Here is a 16446-nt window from a genome sequence, read left to right on the forward strand (position 1 = left end):
AACCGCTGTAGCTGTACATTAGCCATGGTATCCTGCGATATCGCGCTGTGATCTAACATCAGAGCAAAGTGTGATTATTACGCTGCACACCGTTGCCCGAGCCTGACTTGTATGCCAGAAACTAAAAAAAGCATTTTTGATATCAGGATCTGAATCCAATGTATCTACAAATCAATGTAAAGTTCTGTAATTGCTAACACCTGACTCCACAGAGCGTCTAACGAGCATGCTGGCAGCCAGAATGTATCTGGGCAGGACTGCAAGCTGCTGTCACATATGGGACTAGTCTTTGTACTTTGCTGAGTCATCCTGACCCTGGTTCTCATTAGTGACCTCCTGGTGGGTGTAGAAGCTCCTCTGTGCAGGATTGGTTAGTGAATAGGGGAAGTAAACCCGGCCTGAGCCTCCCCCTTCCAAACACATCTGGAGTGAACATACAAGCTGGAGCCACTTGTCCTGGATCTCCGCTCACAATGTCTTTCATCCCTGTAGACCCGGACTCTGATTTTCCTATTCAGAACTTGCCATATGGCATTTTCTCTACAGAAGATGAGGTGGGTATTGTTGCTATACAATCATGGTTGTCTTTGCAGTGATATTTTACTTATATATGTATTCTATAGAAAGTTTAGAAAGTTTCTGAAGTCTGTACACTGCTTGCCACAGAGCTCAGATAAGCGCTTCTGCCCGTTTGCTTTAGTGACTGGTGGAGGTCTCGGCACTGATCAAAACTTCTGACATTTTACTTTCGTATGCCAGAAGTTTTTAAAAAGTTTAGTTACACTTTTAAGTATTCCGCTAGGTATGTAAGGGAATTGTATGCTATGCCTTTCCATTGTCTTCAATAACCCAAGGGAACCAAAAGTATTGGATTCAGACTGACCCAAAGGGGAACAGGTGAATCCCACAGTGCGTCCCGAGCCAGGAGTGGGCCCCCTAGATAAATGACACATGGTGCTGTACCCACACTGCAATACATACTGATAGGCAGAGTACAGCATCTCAGACAGGCATTACTTGCATGTAACTGTTCAGTGGGCCCTTGGCACCCCAGTCTGTCTGAATGGATGATGGAGCCTGTCAGCAAGCTGCCTGCAATCTGCTAACCAGATGGGGAGCTGCAGGGACTATAATTTCCTTGGCCTTCTTTGCTATAGTTTTACATTGTTATAAGATTCCACATTTGTAAATGCTGGTTCTGTATTCTGTTCATGTGAAATGGGGATCTGGGACCTTAACCCCGCTTAACCACTTAAGGACATGGCCTATTTTGGCTATAAGGACGCAATGATTTGGGGGGGATTTTCATCTCCCCTTTTCAAAAGCCATAATTTTTTTTCAATCGACCTGGCTGTATGAGGGCTTGTTTTTTGTGTAGCAAACTGTAGCTTTTTTATTGGTACTATTATTGGGTACATATAATGTGTAGTAAACCGTTTATAACTTTTTTGAGAACATCAATTCTGCCATTTTTTGTTATAGCATTAATCATGCAGCATAAGGCTGCATCTGCACGGGCTACAAAATCATCGCTACGATGTGAAGCCCATGGTTTCCAATGGGTTCTTTCACATTAGCTATATTTTGTAGCAAGATTTTGTAGTCCGTGTGGATGCAGCTGTAGAGCGTTGCTAAGCTGGCTCGCATCCTCTCTCCTCCCCTCCAGCTGTTTGCAATGGGAGGGGGTGGGACAAGCAGAGCTAAGCTCCACCTCCTCCCCGCCCCTTGTCCACAGCCAGCAATGCAAACAGTGGCAAGGGGTGGAGAAGAGAAGGGGAGGGAGTTTAGCAGTCAGGTTACTGCAGGTATGATGATACTAAACATCTGAGTTCTTGAAATTCTTTATTTTTTTTTTAAACGAATGGCAAAGTGTGCAAAAAAGGTTTTTATTTGTTAGTTTTCTACACTTTTTTTACACAACGTTTATTTATTTTTCCATTTTTTTTTTTTAATGTTGCTATAGCGTAATCGGACCATAAAAGCTCTGATCGCTATGACAATACATTGCAGTCCTTCTATACTGCAGTGCATTATCGCTTACAATAGTGATCATGGGCCATGGCAACCCATCGGTTCCCCGTGATTTACATTGTGCAGTACCGATAATGTGACAGAGGGATCACGCACCATTTACATGCTGCGATCTACATTGAGCGCGGCATCTAAGGGGTCAAGTTTGAGGGTTGGTGCTCTCATCGATCCCCGCTGTTGCAGCAGGAGGCTGGCTATCAGTCACAGCCGGCTCCTGCTGTGGGCTCACCAATGAGCCAGCACCGTCCACAGGACTAGGGTGTACGTACTGTTGGGTCCCGTAACCAATGTTGTGTGCGCAGTACTTTGTGGAAGACAGAAGTGCCTGGATGTTAATGGTTAAAGGCAGAAGGGGATTCCAGAGGAATGGAACGTCTAACGGAAGGACTTGTACTTCACCTTCCTACTGGATCCAAATTTTGGACAAATTTGTTTACTTCTGCTGGTCTGAATAGATAAAACCGATAGAAAAAAATCTGCATAAATTAGCCTCACAGTGAAAACCTTTTCATGGATGTCTTTTAGACCTTTTCCGACCCCTGTCAAACGTATATGGCGGATATTGGGTATCCGTGGCCGGAGCCGAGCCTGCTCCATACATGCTAGTTTTTTCATAGTTTTTAAAATTTGACACCTGACTGCAACTTCAAGGATTGGAGGTAACTCTGATCCTGGCTGTTTAACCCCTTCATACAGTACCGTTACATCATGTAGGTTCAGGTAGGGTATGTATGGAGAGGGATTGGGGGGGTCAATCCCGCTCCATACAATGTGGGTGCCAGTTGTTTCTTACAGCTGACACCCACCCACAACAGCTGCGATCAGTACTCCCGATGATCGCAGCTGTTAACTCTTTAAATTCTGACAGCGGCATTTAATTATTATTTTGTGGTTTACTTGGAGTGAGCAATACAGAGAACCCTTAATTTTCACTATATTTCTATTTGAGACCAGTAGAGGGCACTCCAATACCTATAATGTCAGTAATAGGAACCAAAAAAAAAAGTGTATTTATACAGTATGGATACAATGTGTCTGCGAACAATAGGGAAAATTGACACAGATGTGCTACATTACAACATACAAGTCTGACATGGGACATAAACACGCACTGTACCGTTATAGGGAAAGTAGTAACAAAGAAAAGCCCTTTTTATCACCTACCTATTTGATTGCACACATACAGGTGATACGAGTAGACATAAAAACGTGTCTGATTTATTGACAAGTAGACCACGTAAAACATATCAAGCCTCTTCTTCGTCATATCTATTTGCGGGAAAGCTGGGTGACAACAAATATGGACACTGTGGGTTGTCACCCGGCTCTTCTAGAGTTCGGAACAGCAAACTTTCTCACATCTGTTTATATTATGCATTATGACAACTGTATCCGTACACAGCTATATGGAGCCTGAGGAAAATGAAGTACTGCCCCTGCTGGTGGCTCTAGTCATTGTCATCCAGAATCATATATAGCTAACAGATGGTTAAATGTCTTTTTCTGTCCTACAACTTGACAAAGATATGTCAAAGACTTTAAAGCAGTGTTCCCCAACTCCAGTCCTCGGGGACCACCAACAGGTCATGTTTTCAGGATTTCCTCAGTGTTGCACAGGTGATGTAATTATTGTCGGTGCCTCAGACATTGCCACAGGTGTTCTTACCATAGGATATCCTGAAAACATGACCTGTTGGTGGTCCCTGAGGGCTGGAGTTGGGGACCTCTGCTTTAAAGGACTTGTGCCCAGATGACAGATCATGTGCTGTTATTACAGCCCTCCCGTAATACTATATTTCACCTGCCGAGGGTTGGTTGCTAGGGGTGCAGGGCCTGGGGCAATTAGTATTTAGAGAAGGGTTCTACATCTTGGGACAGAATAGGACGCAGCAGCAGTTTCGGATTTTGTCAACTAGTGTGGATTTTGTTGCGTTTTTAACATCCTGTCTTGCATCCATTCTGCAGCAAAAAGCTTTTTTTCCGCTGCAGAATTGAATTTTGCGGTTTTGAATTAATAGACGCACAGATTTTTACAGGTGCGGAATCCAAGCCCCATAGGGAGAACATCGCGATGCAGAAATGTCCACGCGGACCAATTCCATCCAGTGTGAAAGCACTTTCAGGCTCTGTTCACATTTGTGTTTTAGGCTCAGTTTGCAAATGCCATCAGACTTGATGAAGGAATAGTATAGAGCACATCTATTGTCTTACTGTCCAAATAACGGACACCAAGAGGGAACCCTGAGAGACCTCAGTGGTAGATCAATGGGGTCCATCAGGTGCTCTTGGTATCTATTGTACAATAGGTATGGCAAAGCATTTTGGCTTCTGTTCTAAATGCACACATGAATGGCGCCATGTATACTTGGGACTTATTTTGTGTTCTGTAACATAATATTTAGAGGGATAGATACTAACTAGAGATGAGCGAACGTACTCGGATAAGCACTACTCGTCCGAGTAATGTGCCTTATCCGAGTACCGCTGTACTCGTGCTCAAAGATTCGGGGCGCTCCGCTGCTGACAGGTGAGTCGCAGCGGGGAGCGGGGCAGAGCGGCCGGGAGAGAAGGAGAGAAAGATCTCCCCTTCGTTCCTCCCCGCTCTCCCCGCTCCGCAGCGCGTCCCGAATCTTTGAGCACGAGCACAGCGGTACTCGGATAAGGCACATTACTCGGACGAGTAGTGCTTATCCGAGTACGTTCGCTCATCTCTAATACTAACCTAAAAGCAGAATAAAAACATACTTTTCCCTTTTTATTTTTCTTGGCAGCCAAGTCACAGGATCGGAGTGGCCATTGGGGACCAAATCCTGGATCTGAGCGTCATCAGGCACTTATTTAATGGCCCTTTCCTGTCCGGAAAACAAGATGTATTTCATAAGGTATTGTATTATTAATTATGTAATTCCATCCTTTGCTGATTATAGTATGTATATATTGATATAGAGCAAACAGCATGGGTATTACTTCCCAAGACCCGTGACTTAAATGTTAATCACAATCCAAGTGTGTTTGTGAACTGTATTGTCTCTTAAAGCGCCCCTCTGGTCTCAGACTACCCAAGATGGTCACATTGCTAATTGGTAATCTAAGATGCACATGCTGCTTTGATTGGCCAGTGCTGCTCATGTGACCAGGGCTGACCAATCCTAGCAGCATGTAGTGTCAGACTATTGATGCACTACCAATCCGGGAAGTCAGACAAGCAGTGCAGCCATCTTTGTACAAGACTGAAAGGTTGCTTAAGGCTTAGAGAGACCTAGGTACCACCAGTTGCAATTAAGCTGAGGCTACATTGCCATCTCTTATAACCCCACTGGAAACATTTTATTCTGTGCTATTGATATTATGGGTCATTACAGTGAGTCTATAGTGTCCCATTGTATCATAGCCACTCGCCTGTTTGCAAGCAAATGTGACAATAAACTTGGTTATACAAGGGTGTCATGTTACTTGTATACAAGCAATGCAACCCATGATGCCACATAGCTCTAGCCTTCAAGCAGCAGAAGCACATAAGGGAGATAAGGGAGTTGTAAAGTTCTACAAGTAGGGTATCGTACGAACTACCATATCACATTTCTGTACCACTTCCAAGTCGTACAGGGACACAATATTATACTTATTTAAAAGGGTTGTACCAAGATCTATAGATGATAGGGGATCACTTCATGATCGGAGGGGTCCAACTGCTGGGACCACCACTGATTCTGACACCAGGGATTGCAGGTGCACACCATCACTCCATTCATTGCAATAACCTCAGCAGACATTGCTGAGTACAAGTGCCTATAGCTCCATAGTTCTAAGGTGCTAGTAAGTCTCTGCAGTGTTAATGAGGTCTAAAACTCATTTAAAGGGGTACTCTTCATAGATGGCTCCTGTGCATTCAGAGGGTACAGGCTGACAGACCTGCAGACACTGTGATAACGATCTCCACAGATTCTACCTCTTCTACAGTTACAGCGATCGGGTGTGTGTCTGTGTGTACACACATTATACATAGATTATAGTGGGTTTACTAACCATTTGGCCAGAATATCACTGAATACTTAAATGAACAACAGAAACATACCCCCCCCCCCCACACACGCACACACACACTCACGGCTTTTAACAGGTGTGGAGTTCAGACCCCATAGAGATAACATTGTGACACAGAAATATCTGCACTGACTAATTCCATCCCGTGTGAAAGCTCCCTAAAGGATTCGCAGAGGAAGTGCGCTCCCTCTGTTACGTCATTGGCCCGTCGCAATGTCATCATGGAGGGCCAATGGCTTGTCATGGAAACTGGAAGCCATTGCAGGCGAAATAACTTTTTTGTTTTGCCATCTTTCCCCTCTTTTAAAATAGAAAATAACGCACATGTTGATATTGACGCCTCTGTGACAACTTGTACAATAAATTAAACACACTGTGACCTGTAAAGAAAAAGTAAGAAAAACTGAGCCAAAAATGCTTATTTTGAGTTCCAAAAAATGCAATAAAAGTAATCAAAAAATCTATATATAACCCAGAATTGTACTAATAAAAACTACAGCTTGTTATGTAAAAAACAACAGATCCTCAGAGCTTTGTCACTGGAGGAATAAAAACGTTATTGGACTTTGATTGTAGCAATGCAAAAACAAATATTCTTAAAGGGGTTTTTATTGTGCAAAAGTGTAAAAACCTAAAAAAAAATATATAATTTGGGTATTTTCCTAATCTTACCAACATGTGAAAATAAATGATCGCGTCACTTATGCTGCATGAGTAAGGGTGGCTTCACACGAGCGCGTGCGTGTGCCATACATAGGTGCGCACAAAAATGCGCACCCACGTATGTGCACAAACACGCGTGAATGCAGGTCCATGCGCATATATATATATACACTACCGTTCAAAAGTTTGGGGTCACATTGAAATGTCCTTATTTTTGAAGGAAAAGCACTGTACTTTTCAATGAAGATAACTTTAAACTAGTCCTAACTTTAAACAAATGCACTCTATACATTGCTAATGTGGTAAATGACTATTCTAGCTGCAAATGCCTTGTTTTTTGTGCAAAATCTACAAAGGTGAATAGAGGCCCATTTCCAGCAACTATCACTCCAGTGTTCTAATGGTACAATGTGTTTGCTCATTGGCTCAGAAGGCTAATTGATGATTAGAAAACCCTTGTGCAATCATGTTCACACATCTGAAAACAGTCTAGCTCGTTACAGAAGCTACAAAACTGACCTTCCTGTGAGCAGATTGAGTTTCTGGAGCATCACATTTGTGGGGTCAATTAAACGCTCAAAATGGCCAGAAAAAGAGAACTTTCATCTGAAACTCGACAGTCTATTCTTGTTCTTAGAAATGAAGGCTATTCCATGCGAGAAATTGCTAAGAAATTGAAGATTTCCTACAACGGTGTGTACTACTCCCTTCAGAGGACAGCACAAACAGGCTCTAACCAGAGTAGAAAAAGAAGTGGGAGGCCGCGTTGCACAACTAAGCAAGAAGATAAGCACATTAGAGTCTCTAGTTTGAGAAACAGATGCCTCACAGGTACCCAACTGGCATCTTCATTAAGTAGTACCCGCAAAACACCAGTGTCAACATCTACAGTGAAGAGGCGGCTGCGGGATTTTGGGCTTCAGGGCAGAGTGGCAAAGAAAAAGCCATATCTGAGACTGGCCAATAAAAGAAAAAGATTAAGATGTGCAAAAGAACACAGACATTGGACAGAGGAAGACTGGAAAAAAGTGTTGTGGACGGATGAATCCAAGTTTGAGGTGTTTGGATCACAAAGAAGAACGTTTGTGAGACGCAGAACAAATGAAAAGATGCTGGAAGAATGCCTGACGCCATCTGTTAAGCATGGTGGAGGTAATGTGATGGTCTGGGGTTGCTTTGGTGCTGGTAAGGTGGGAGATTTGTACAGGGTAAAAGGGATTCTGAATAAGGAAGGCTATCACTCCATTTTGCAACGCCATGCCATACCCAGTGGACAGCGCTTGACTGGAACCAATTTCATCCTCCAACAGGACAATGACCCTAAACACACCTCCAAATTGTGCAAGAACTATTTACAGCAGAAGCAGGCAGCTGGTATTCTATCGGTAATGGAGTGGCCAGCGCAGTCACCAGATCTGAACCCCATTGAGCTGTTGTGGGAGCAGCTTGACCGTATGGTACGCCAGAAGTGCCCATCCAACCAATCCAACTTGTGGGAGATGCTTCTAGAAGCATGGGGTGCAATTTCACAAGCTTACCTCAACAAATTAACAGCTAGAATGTCAAAGGTGTGCAATGCTGTAATTGCTGCAAAAGGAGGATTCTTTGACGAAAGCAAAGTTTGATGTAAAAACAATGTTATTTCAAATACAAATCATTATTTCTAACCTTGTCAATGTCTTGACTCTATTTTCTATTCATTTCACAACGCATGGTGGTGAATAAGTGTTACTTTTCATGGAAAACACAAAATTGTTTGGGTGACCCCAAACTTTTGAACGGTAGTGTATATATACACACACTTACTCACCTCTCCGCCGCTGCCGTGTAAATATTCCCCACGGGGAGTCCCCTTGTCACTGAACACTGTGACAGCCCGAGAGGACTCCCAGCAGGGAGTAAAGAATCCCTGCCACAGCTGTGGCAGAGGATCGCCATGTTCTCCCATTGCTTTCAATGGGACCCGCACTTCTGGAGTCTCATTGAAATCAATAGTCTTCTGGCAAGCCCTGCAGGGATTTTCGGGGAAGGGCTTTAAATATAAGCCCTTCCCTGAAAATATAAGAAAAAATTATACTCACCTCTCCTCAGCTGTCGGGCTCAGGTGCGTCTACCCAGTCTTCTCCCTGCACTGCTCTGAAGCTCTTTCAGCAGACGGGGATTTAAAATCCCCGCCTGCTGAAAGGGCTGTATCTGCTTGGCTGAGTGTTCAGCCAATCACAGGCAGCTCTCAGCCATTTATTGAATGACAGCTGAGTGGTGCCTGTGATTGGTCACAGCACTCAGCCAATCACAGGCAGTGCTTGGCCATTCATTGAATGCAGGGCTTGCCAGCAGCCCATTGCTTTCAATGGGACTGCAAAAGTGCCAGTCTCATTGAAAGCAATCGATGAACATCGCGATCCTCTGCCACAGCTGTGAGCTGGGGAAGGGGATTCTTTACTCCCCGCAGGGATGAAGAAATCCTCTGTCACAGCTGTGGTAGGAGATTCTTTACTCCTTGCGGGGATTCCCCTTTTCACTGAACACTGACAGTGCTGTCACAGTGTTCAGTGACAAGGGGACTCCCCGCTGGGGAATATTGACGCGCACCATGGACCTATGGTACACGCATGTCCTATGTTTTGCAGGTATGTGCGTTTGCACGCCTGTAAAACATGGACGTGTGAACACACCATAAAGCTGTTAAATCCACCCTAATGCTGTAAAAAAAAATGCAAAAAACAATGGCAGAATTGATGTATTTTTTTTTTCTCCCTACCAAAAAATATAATAAAAGTTATACAATGCATTATATGTAACCCAAAATCGTACAAACAAAAAATGACAGCTAGCCACGCCAAAAAACCAAGCCATCATACAGGAATAGCAAATTTGACCACCTGCTGCAGAAAAAATCTGTGTGAAAATTGACCTGCGATCGGGGTTTAAGATCCACAGCCTATCAATTCATGCTGCAGCTTCTCACATCTGATTTTACCCCTTCCAATGAAGAGTGGGAAATCCACAATGAATCTGCAGCCAAATCTGAAATAAAACCGCATTTAAACAGGGGAACTTTCGTAAAGTGAGAAATTTTAGGATAGTAAACTTAATGTATTTCCAAAAAATACATAAGCGGATGTGACTATTGTTTGTACTCATCTAAATGCCTGTTGTCTTCATAGCCTACCCTCAATAGTTTCATGGCCCTTGGGCACAATGCATGGAGTGAGGCCCGACAGACCCTTCAACAGCTGCTGTCAGCATCAGAGCCCACCCTAAGAGACAGCAAGGAGCTGCGTGCCAGGTGGGTAGAGCCATGCCCTGTATATTCTGTGCCGCTCTAGTCTGCATTCATTTATGACTCTCCTATCAATCACACTGGAGCTCCTTTACCCAATGTTTGGGGTCATTCACCTCCATTATATAGGAGAGCACTAACCTCCCATCTCACAGCTACTGATACGGACATTTACAAGCAGCCATAAGAAATGGCATCACAGATATACTTGTAGTCGCGCTATATTGTACGTTTAATATCAACTGTTTGGGACTGCATTGTTCCAACAAATATCTCTGAAGCTTCATGCTCTAGACTGTATTACACCTTCCAAGGAGCCATAATGGGAAGTCTGTAAGACTGTACTGTGCATTGTTTTATCATGAAGGTATTCTCCTCTAGAGGTAATGCTAGCAGTGCTGTATAGGGGAATTCTATAGTGGTACATAGAATACATGTAGCTTCATAGGATGGAACTGCAAAGACCTCATATGTCGTCATACAGGCTTCATGCACACATTTATGCCACATGCATTAGGTCTAAGAGTTTATATGCCGTATAATAGGCGGCGCTGTAGAGATATTGTTCCAGCTTTCCATTTGCATAAATTTGCCAGAGGAGGATGGATGGTCTTATAAGTCTTCTCGCACATATTAGGTCCTCTCCTTAAGGAGAAACGTTATTTCTCCCGACCCAAACCTTGGGGACCTTTCACATGGGACGGAATATCCCACAATAGTGTTGCAGAATAAGCCGTCCCTAAATTCTGCACCAAAATCAACACCGCTAACTGCTGATTTGGAAATGGAGTTGCCAACAGGATTCTCCTATTTTCGGTTCTGCAGCAAATTCCGCACGTTGGCAGCACAGATTTTGGGAGTGAATACTCCGTATTGCTAGTCCCATAGGCCAGCCAGCCAACAATCTGCTTTAGCAGAAATGAGTGGGACAGCACCTTGATGTATAGTATAATGTAATATAATATGCACTGCTTATTAGGTGCTGGAAAGGGACTTGCCTGGTGCTTAGCGGGGTCCCTGGTGGGGTACAACCTGCTAGCACCCTGGAGTCCTGAGCAGCATTGGTAATTGTCTTGTAGTCCCAGGGTCTTGCAAAAAATCCAAGTGAAATCACTGGGAGAGCGCATGGATATTACCACCCATATCATAAAGGAGGGGGCGTAGCAAAGAGTAACTTTATGTCTTGCGGATTTCAGGACAGTTTATCAACTGCCCTTTGGTAATTACAAAGCGGATATTCTGCACCGTATCTGTCCAGTGTGAACATAGCTTTACAGTATGAGAATGCTAGTCGGATGGGGGAGCATTCTGTCAATGGCCAGCTTCATAGACTTATTAGGACTCATTTTGAACCTCTGTTTCCAACAATAACTAGCAATATTTTGGAAACAATTATGTTGATAAATAGAGACAAATCTGTAAAAATAGAGACAAATCTGTAAAAAGTAAGTGAAAAAAAGCATTTGTAAATCTACTCAAGTTTTTGTGTAAATGGTAGGATAGTTTGTGCAACTCTATGACCCCTGGTAATCAACTAATACTGCCGATGGAAGCTGCGGCCAGCCTGACATGTGAGATGTACAGGGCGACTATTCACATCAGTGACCATCCTGTAATAAGAGGATGGGAGCTGCTCTTACTAAGTGGATCTCAGGGAGTCCTGAGCGGTGGACCCTGCTCTGTGATGGGGCATACGAATAGGAGATGCCCCCTTGCACAAGCCCTTCAAGTCTCGATGCTGCTTTACCTTGTTTTTCCACTATTTACGCATTTACTTTGCAACTAAGATTTCATGAAACTTAATTTGGTTTTCTTTATTTCAGAGCCTTTGTTCCACAATCAAAGGCGAAACTTCATCTGCCAGCAAATATCGGTATGTATGGCTGACATGAATGCTGAATTAAAGGAGTTGTCCAGACTTTTACTACTGATGACTCCTCCTCAGGATAGGTCATCAATAGTTGATTGGCAGGGATCCGCCACTCTGGATTCCAGCTGATTGCTGTGCCTGCTATCAGTGCAGGAAGCAGATAGCGCTGTCCATATTATAGTGACCCAGATTGATACTGCAGGCACAGCATTGAATTCAGTGGGAGCTGTGCCTGTAGTACCAAATTGAGCCACTGCAATGTTGACAGCACGATCTCCTTCCAGTGCTGTCCGCACTGACAGCAGACCTTATAATAGCTGATCACCAGGGTTTCTGAGCAGCAGACTCCTGCTGATCAACTATCAATAACCTGTCCTGAGGATAGTTCATCAAAAGTAAAAGTCCTGGACAATCCCTTTAATTCTAATAAGTCGGAAATATTACTTTAACTGTACATTAAAAATGTGACTGTTTTTCTATCCTCTAACCTGAGGAGATTCTGTATGATTGCTTGAAGCTTAAACTTGAGGCTGCACTACTGAGACATTCTGAGTGACAGCACGCTCCTTCCCATTTATGTAAGATGCTTTATTGTTACAGAGACCTTATAGCAATCAACATCGACATCAATTTTCACACATACACACAAAAGTGCCTCCATGCCAGGAATCAGAACAGGCCATGAGGTCATCAGAAAGTTTCAGTAGTGCAGTCTAAAGTTTAGCATGGGTATTTGTGATGCAGTTCATAGCTGAAATCAGAGGCATAATTTATAGCTTCTGGGCCCCAATGCAAAACCTGTAACAGGGCCCCCAATCATAATGCTTTATTCATAGTACTGGGCTCCCTATATGGAGAAGAGAGGCCTTATGGGCCCCCTAAGGGTTGTGGGCCCGGGTACAACCGCATCCCCTATAGATACGCCACTAGCTGAAATGTTATCTCCTAGCTGAAATGTTATCTCCCCAAAAATCACAGCCAAATTGCACATTTGATGTGATTTTTGATTAATGAATGTATAATTGCTACTTTTCTGTCATGATTTTTCCTATGTAAGTAAATAGGGAGCACATACCATAAAAACACCAGGAATAAAGAATGCTATGATTTCGACAGAACGTGCCCTGCTAAAATGTCAAGTTGAACTTAAATCGATAAACAAATACCAACTTGGCGAGCATTTATGAATGGAAAATCCCATTTTACCCTTCACTCCCAGCCAGCATTTGGTGTAATAAGGAGGATATGACATTAATATATGATGCTTCCATAACGCCAATAGACTTGAATGAAAAAATGGGACTCCCGATCTCTGAGGTGGGACTGTAAAACTTAGGCAATACCTGGGTCTGCATCCTAACCATCAATACCCTTTGAATGTGCCATACAGGAGGGTGATATTCGGGTGGCAGGTGTATACACAGACTATAAGGCCGGGCTCACCCTGAGCAGTTTGCTGTAGTTTTTGATGCACACTTGGAAAAGTATATAAGAAAAACTTAGGCCGAACTCATACAGAAGCATTTTTGCAAAACGAACGTTACTTTTTTTGTGCGCACGTGGACCTAATATACTGTACTTTCTGCATGTGCAAGTCGTGCGCAAAAAAAATAAAAAACTGATGCTCCCAGTCATAGTTAATCCGCTAAGGACTGGCAACCTTATGCATGTCTCTAGCAGCAATGAGCCAGGGAAAGATGGGTCAGATTTATTAAGCGGCATACGCTCGTGTGAAGGAGGGGGCCTAACTATGGATTTTGATGTGGAACCGCAGACAGGTTTTAAGCAATGATCAAAATTCTCAGGTAGCTTTTTGATTTTGCTGCAGTGTTTATAGCACATATGTTACCGTATCCTCAGTATCTCATCCATACACTGCAGAAATAATTTGCAGCATAAATCGATTAGTGCTCCAGATTTGAAATTCGCACCACCAAAAACAGTGTTCACTGATGAGGTGACTCCCCCGCAGGGATGAAGGAATCCCCTGCCACAGCTGCTGCCCCATTAAAAGCAATGGGATGAAAGGAACCCCCGCAGGGATTTTTTTTTGGGGGGGGCTCGAAATATAAGCCCTACCTCAAAAATAAACCCTAACTGCTGGAAAATAAATAAAAAACACATCACCTAGAAGCGCTGTTAGGGCTCCACTGAATCTTCTCCCTGGGTCCCTGACACTGTTCTTTATAATTTTCTTCTGGCTGGGGAGTGAAAAATCCACACCTCCTGGAAGCTCTCCCTCTGATTGGCTGAACGCTTTGACCAATCACAGCCAATCTTCATTAATTCGCATGAAAACCGCGTTTTTGTGCGAATCGAAAAACGCTGTTTTTATTTTTTGCCAGTGCAAAAAACGGACATGTGATCGCTTTCATTGGAAAGCCTTGGTCCTAATAGAGCAGTTTTTTTTCGCACCTATACAGGCGGGAAAAAAACGCTCGTCTGACTAAGCCCTTAGAGGGAAGGAGACCTCCATAACAAATTACACCTTCAGACAATTCCACCGAAAGCGTACGGTGAGTTTGCTGGAAGGTACGGGCTCCTTTAAACTGTCTTATGTGAATGTGGCTTATAAATGAATCATTTCCATAGGGAGAGAGCTCCATAAAATAGCGATTACGAGTTGGCATCAGCATTTCATGCTTGTAATGTACAGTAATATAAAATCAGCCGTATTAAAGGGGAACATATTCTTGTCCTCGGCAGTTCTCGGTTCTCCTAATGCTTCGGTTTAGTACATCACCTTACAGCATTCCGGGGAGAATGTTTTGTCTGCAGTTCATTATTTCTTTACTGCCCTATCTCAAAGACGCAGGAATGGCCGACTGGTGTCTTCAGCTGTTTCATTTGAATGTGCAGCGTTAACACAGATTTGATGTTTGCCTTGCAGGGGATTACACCGACTTCTATTCCTCCAGGGATCATGCTACAAATGTGGGGATTATGTTCAGAGGGAAGGAGAACGCTCTCATGCCAAACTGGTGAGTTGGAGTTAACCTTTTGTGTCTCGAGTTCATTGTTTTACAATAGGCTGGGAGCCAAACTGTGTTCATTCATGACATTGGCCAGTAGCCTGCGGATACTATATATACTGGAATGGAGGCGACAACTTGTGAATCAGAAACCCATTGTGTTGCTGGTTAGACCAAGTCAGCACAGTTGGCGTTATTATTAGTTTACTTGTAACACTGCTGAGTTTCACAAGTGCCCAATTAAAAAAAATAAGTTAATCAACGTTTGCAGTAAGGCCGGATTCACACAGCCGTATTTGCGCATAGAATACACAATGAATAGAGCCCACTGATTTCAATGGGTTTGTTCACGTATGCACATTATTTACTGCAAGTTTCGTTCGCTCAGAAAACAAGAGCGCAGCATTCTCTATTTTCCTGCGCATTTGTCCCCCAGAAGTCCCTGTAGAAGTCAATGGGGATGTGCAAATGCATGCACAATACGCTAGGAGATACGTGAAGCACTGCGTAATTGTGCAGGAAAAAGAACACCTCTAGAACTCATTAGACTAATTATACCTGGGAGCATCGGTGCATATTTTTTGCGCAACTTGCATGCACAAAGAGAACTATAAAATACGCCAATGCATGCGTAAAAAAACATAGTTCGCTCCACAAAAATGCTGCGCTCATGTGCGTGCAAATACGCATACACTTGTGTGAATCCAGCCTAAGGCTTTATTCACACGAGTGTTTTCACAAAGGCCGAAAATCGCGACCATCTGAAGCATTGGATTCCAGTGCATTCGTTCACATGGGCGATTTTTGCAGCGCGTAAAAACGTTGCATCAGAAAAAATAGCACCTACGCGACTGAAATCGGCAGCGATATTATACGCTACTGGGAAAAAAATAGGTCTTGCTCTATCTTTCAGCCAATATACGCTGCCGGCTCTCATAGACTCCTATGAGAGCTGAAGAAAAAGGGAGGGTGAGGCAGTTTAGCAGCGTCGAACGTCAGGAAAGGCTTACAGGTGCCTCAATTTAGGCATTTGAAGTCATTCTGAGGATGTATGCCGAGCAAGGGCTTTCCAGGCTGCAGCGTATTTTCGCTAATACGTCGCATCTGGCCTTGTGAATGGACGGGAAACCGCTAATTAAGCTCGAGACTTGATACAGTCTTTTCTTGATTCACGCTTTTTAACGGCACGCGCAACCGTCAAAACGCATACACTTGTGTGAAGGAGCCTTTAGTTGCATTTTCTCCCTCTGTGTTGTGTAATTGTGGCATAGCATCGGCAGCATTAATGTCCCATTTTAACACTACATTAGTGCTACAGTCATAATAGCAAATTATGAAGAATGATTAAATGGTCACTGCACTGGGAGAGAGCTTGTGTTAATATTATAGGCTATGTGATAACTAGTAAAATAGCAAAATCCCCTTTAAGTGCTGGCCTGTAAAGGTATCCGTTCCTTTTAATTTGCTATCCACTACCTGCTGTTGTGTGAAGTCTGTCTCTAGTAATATAGATTAGAAGATGGAGAACAGTAAGTGAAGGAGGGTGATTCATGCTGCCCATAGATGTTTATGGAGAGCAGTGG

At 43.4% G+C, this 16446-nt stretch overlaps 1 protein-coding gene across 1 annotated transcript in view; it reads left to right on the forward strand.

Annotated features, from left to right (window-relative positions):
* The first annotated feature begins 402 nt into the window (after window positions 1–402).
* Window positions 403–16446, forward strand: part of FAH (fumarylacetoacetate hydrolase) — a 42281-nt gene continuing 26237 nt past the window's right edge. The window contains exons 1-5 of the mRNA XM_066592992.1: window positions 403–554; window positions 4803–4913; window positions 9906–10027; window positions 11845–11894; window positions 14782–14872. Of these exons, the coding sequence (XP_066449089.1) occupies window positions 474–554; window positions 4803–4913; window positions 9906–10027; window positions 11845–11894; window positions 14782–14872 (455 nt within the window). The 5' untranslated portion in view covers window positions 403–473. The remainder of the gene's footprint in view (window positions 555–4802; window positions 4914–9905; window positions 10028–11844; window positions 11895–14781; window positions 14873–16446) is intronic.

The sequence above is a fragment of the Eleutherodactylus coqui genome, chromosome 2 (assembly GCF_035609145.1).
Source record: "Eleutherodactylus coqui strain aEleCoq1 chromosome 2, aEleCoq1.hap1, whole genome shotgun sequence".
Taxonomy (NCBI): domain Eukaryota; kingdom Metazoa; phylum Chordata; class Amphibia; order Anura; family Eleutherodactylidae; genus Eleutherodactylus; species Eleutherodactylus coqui.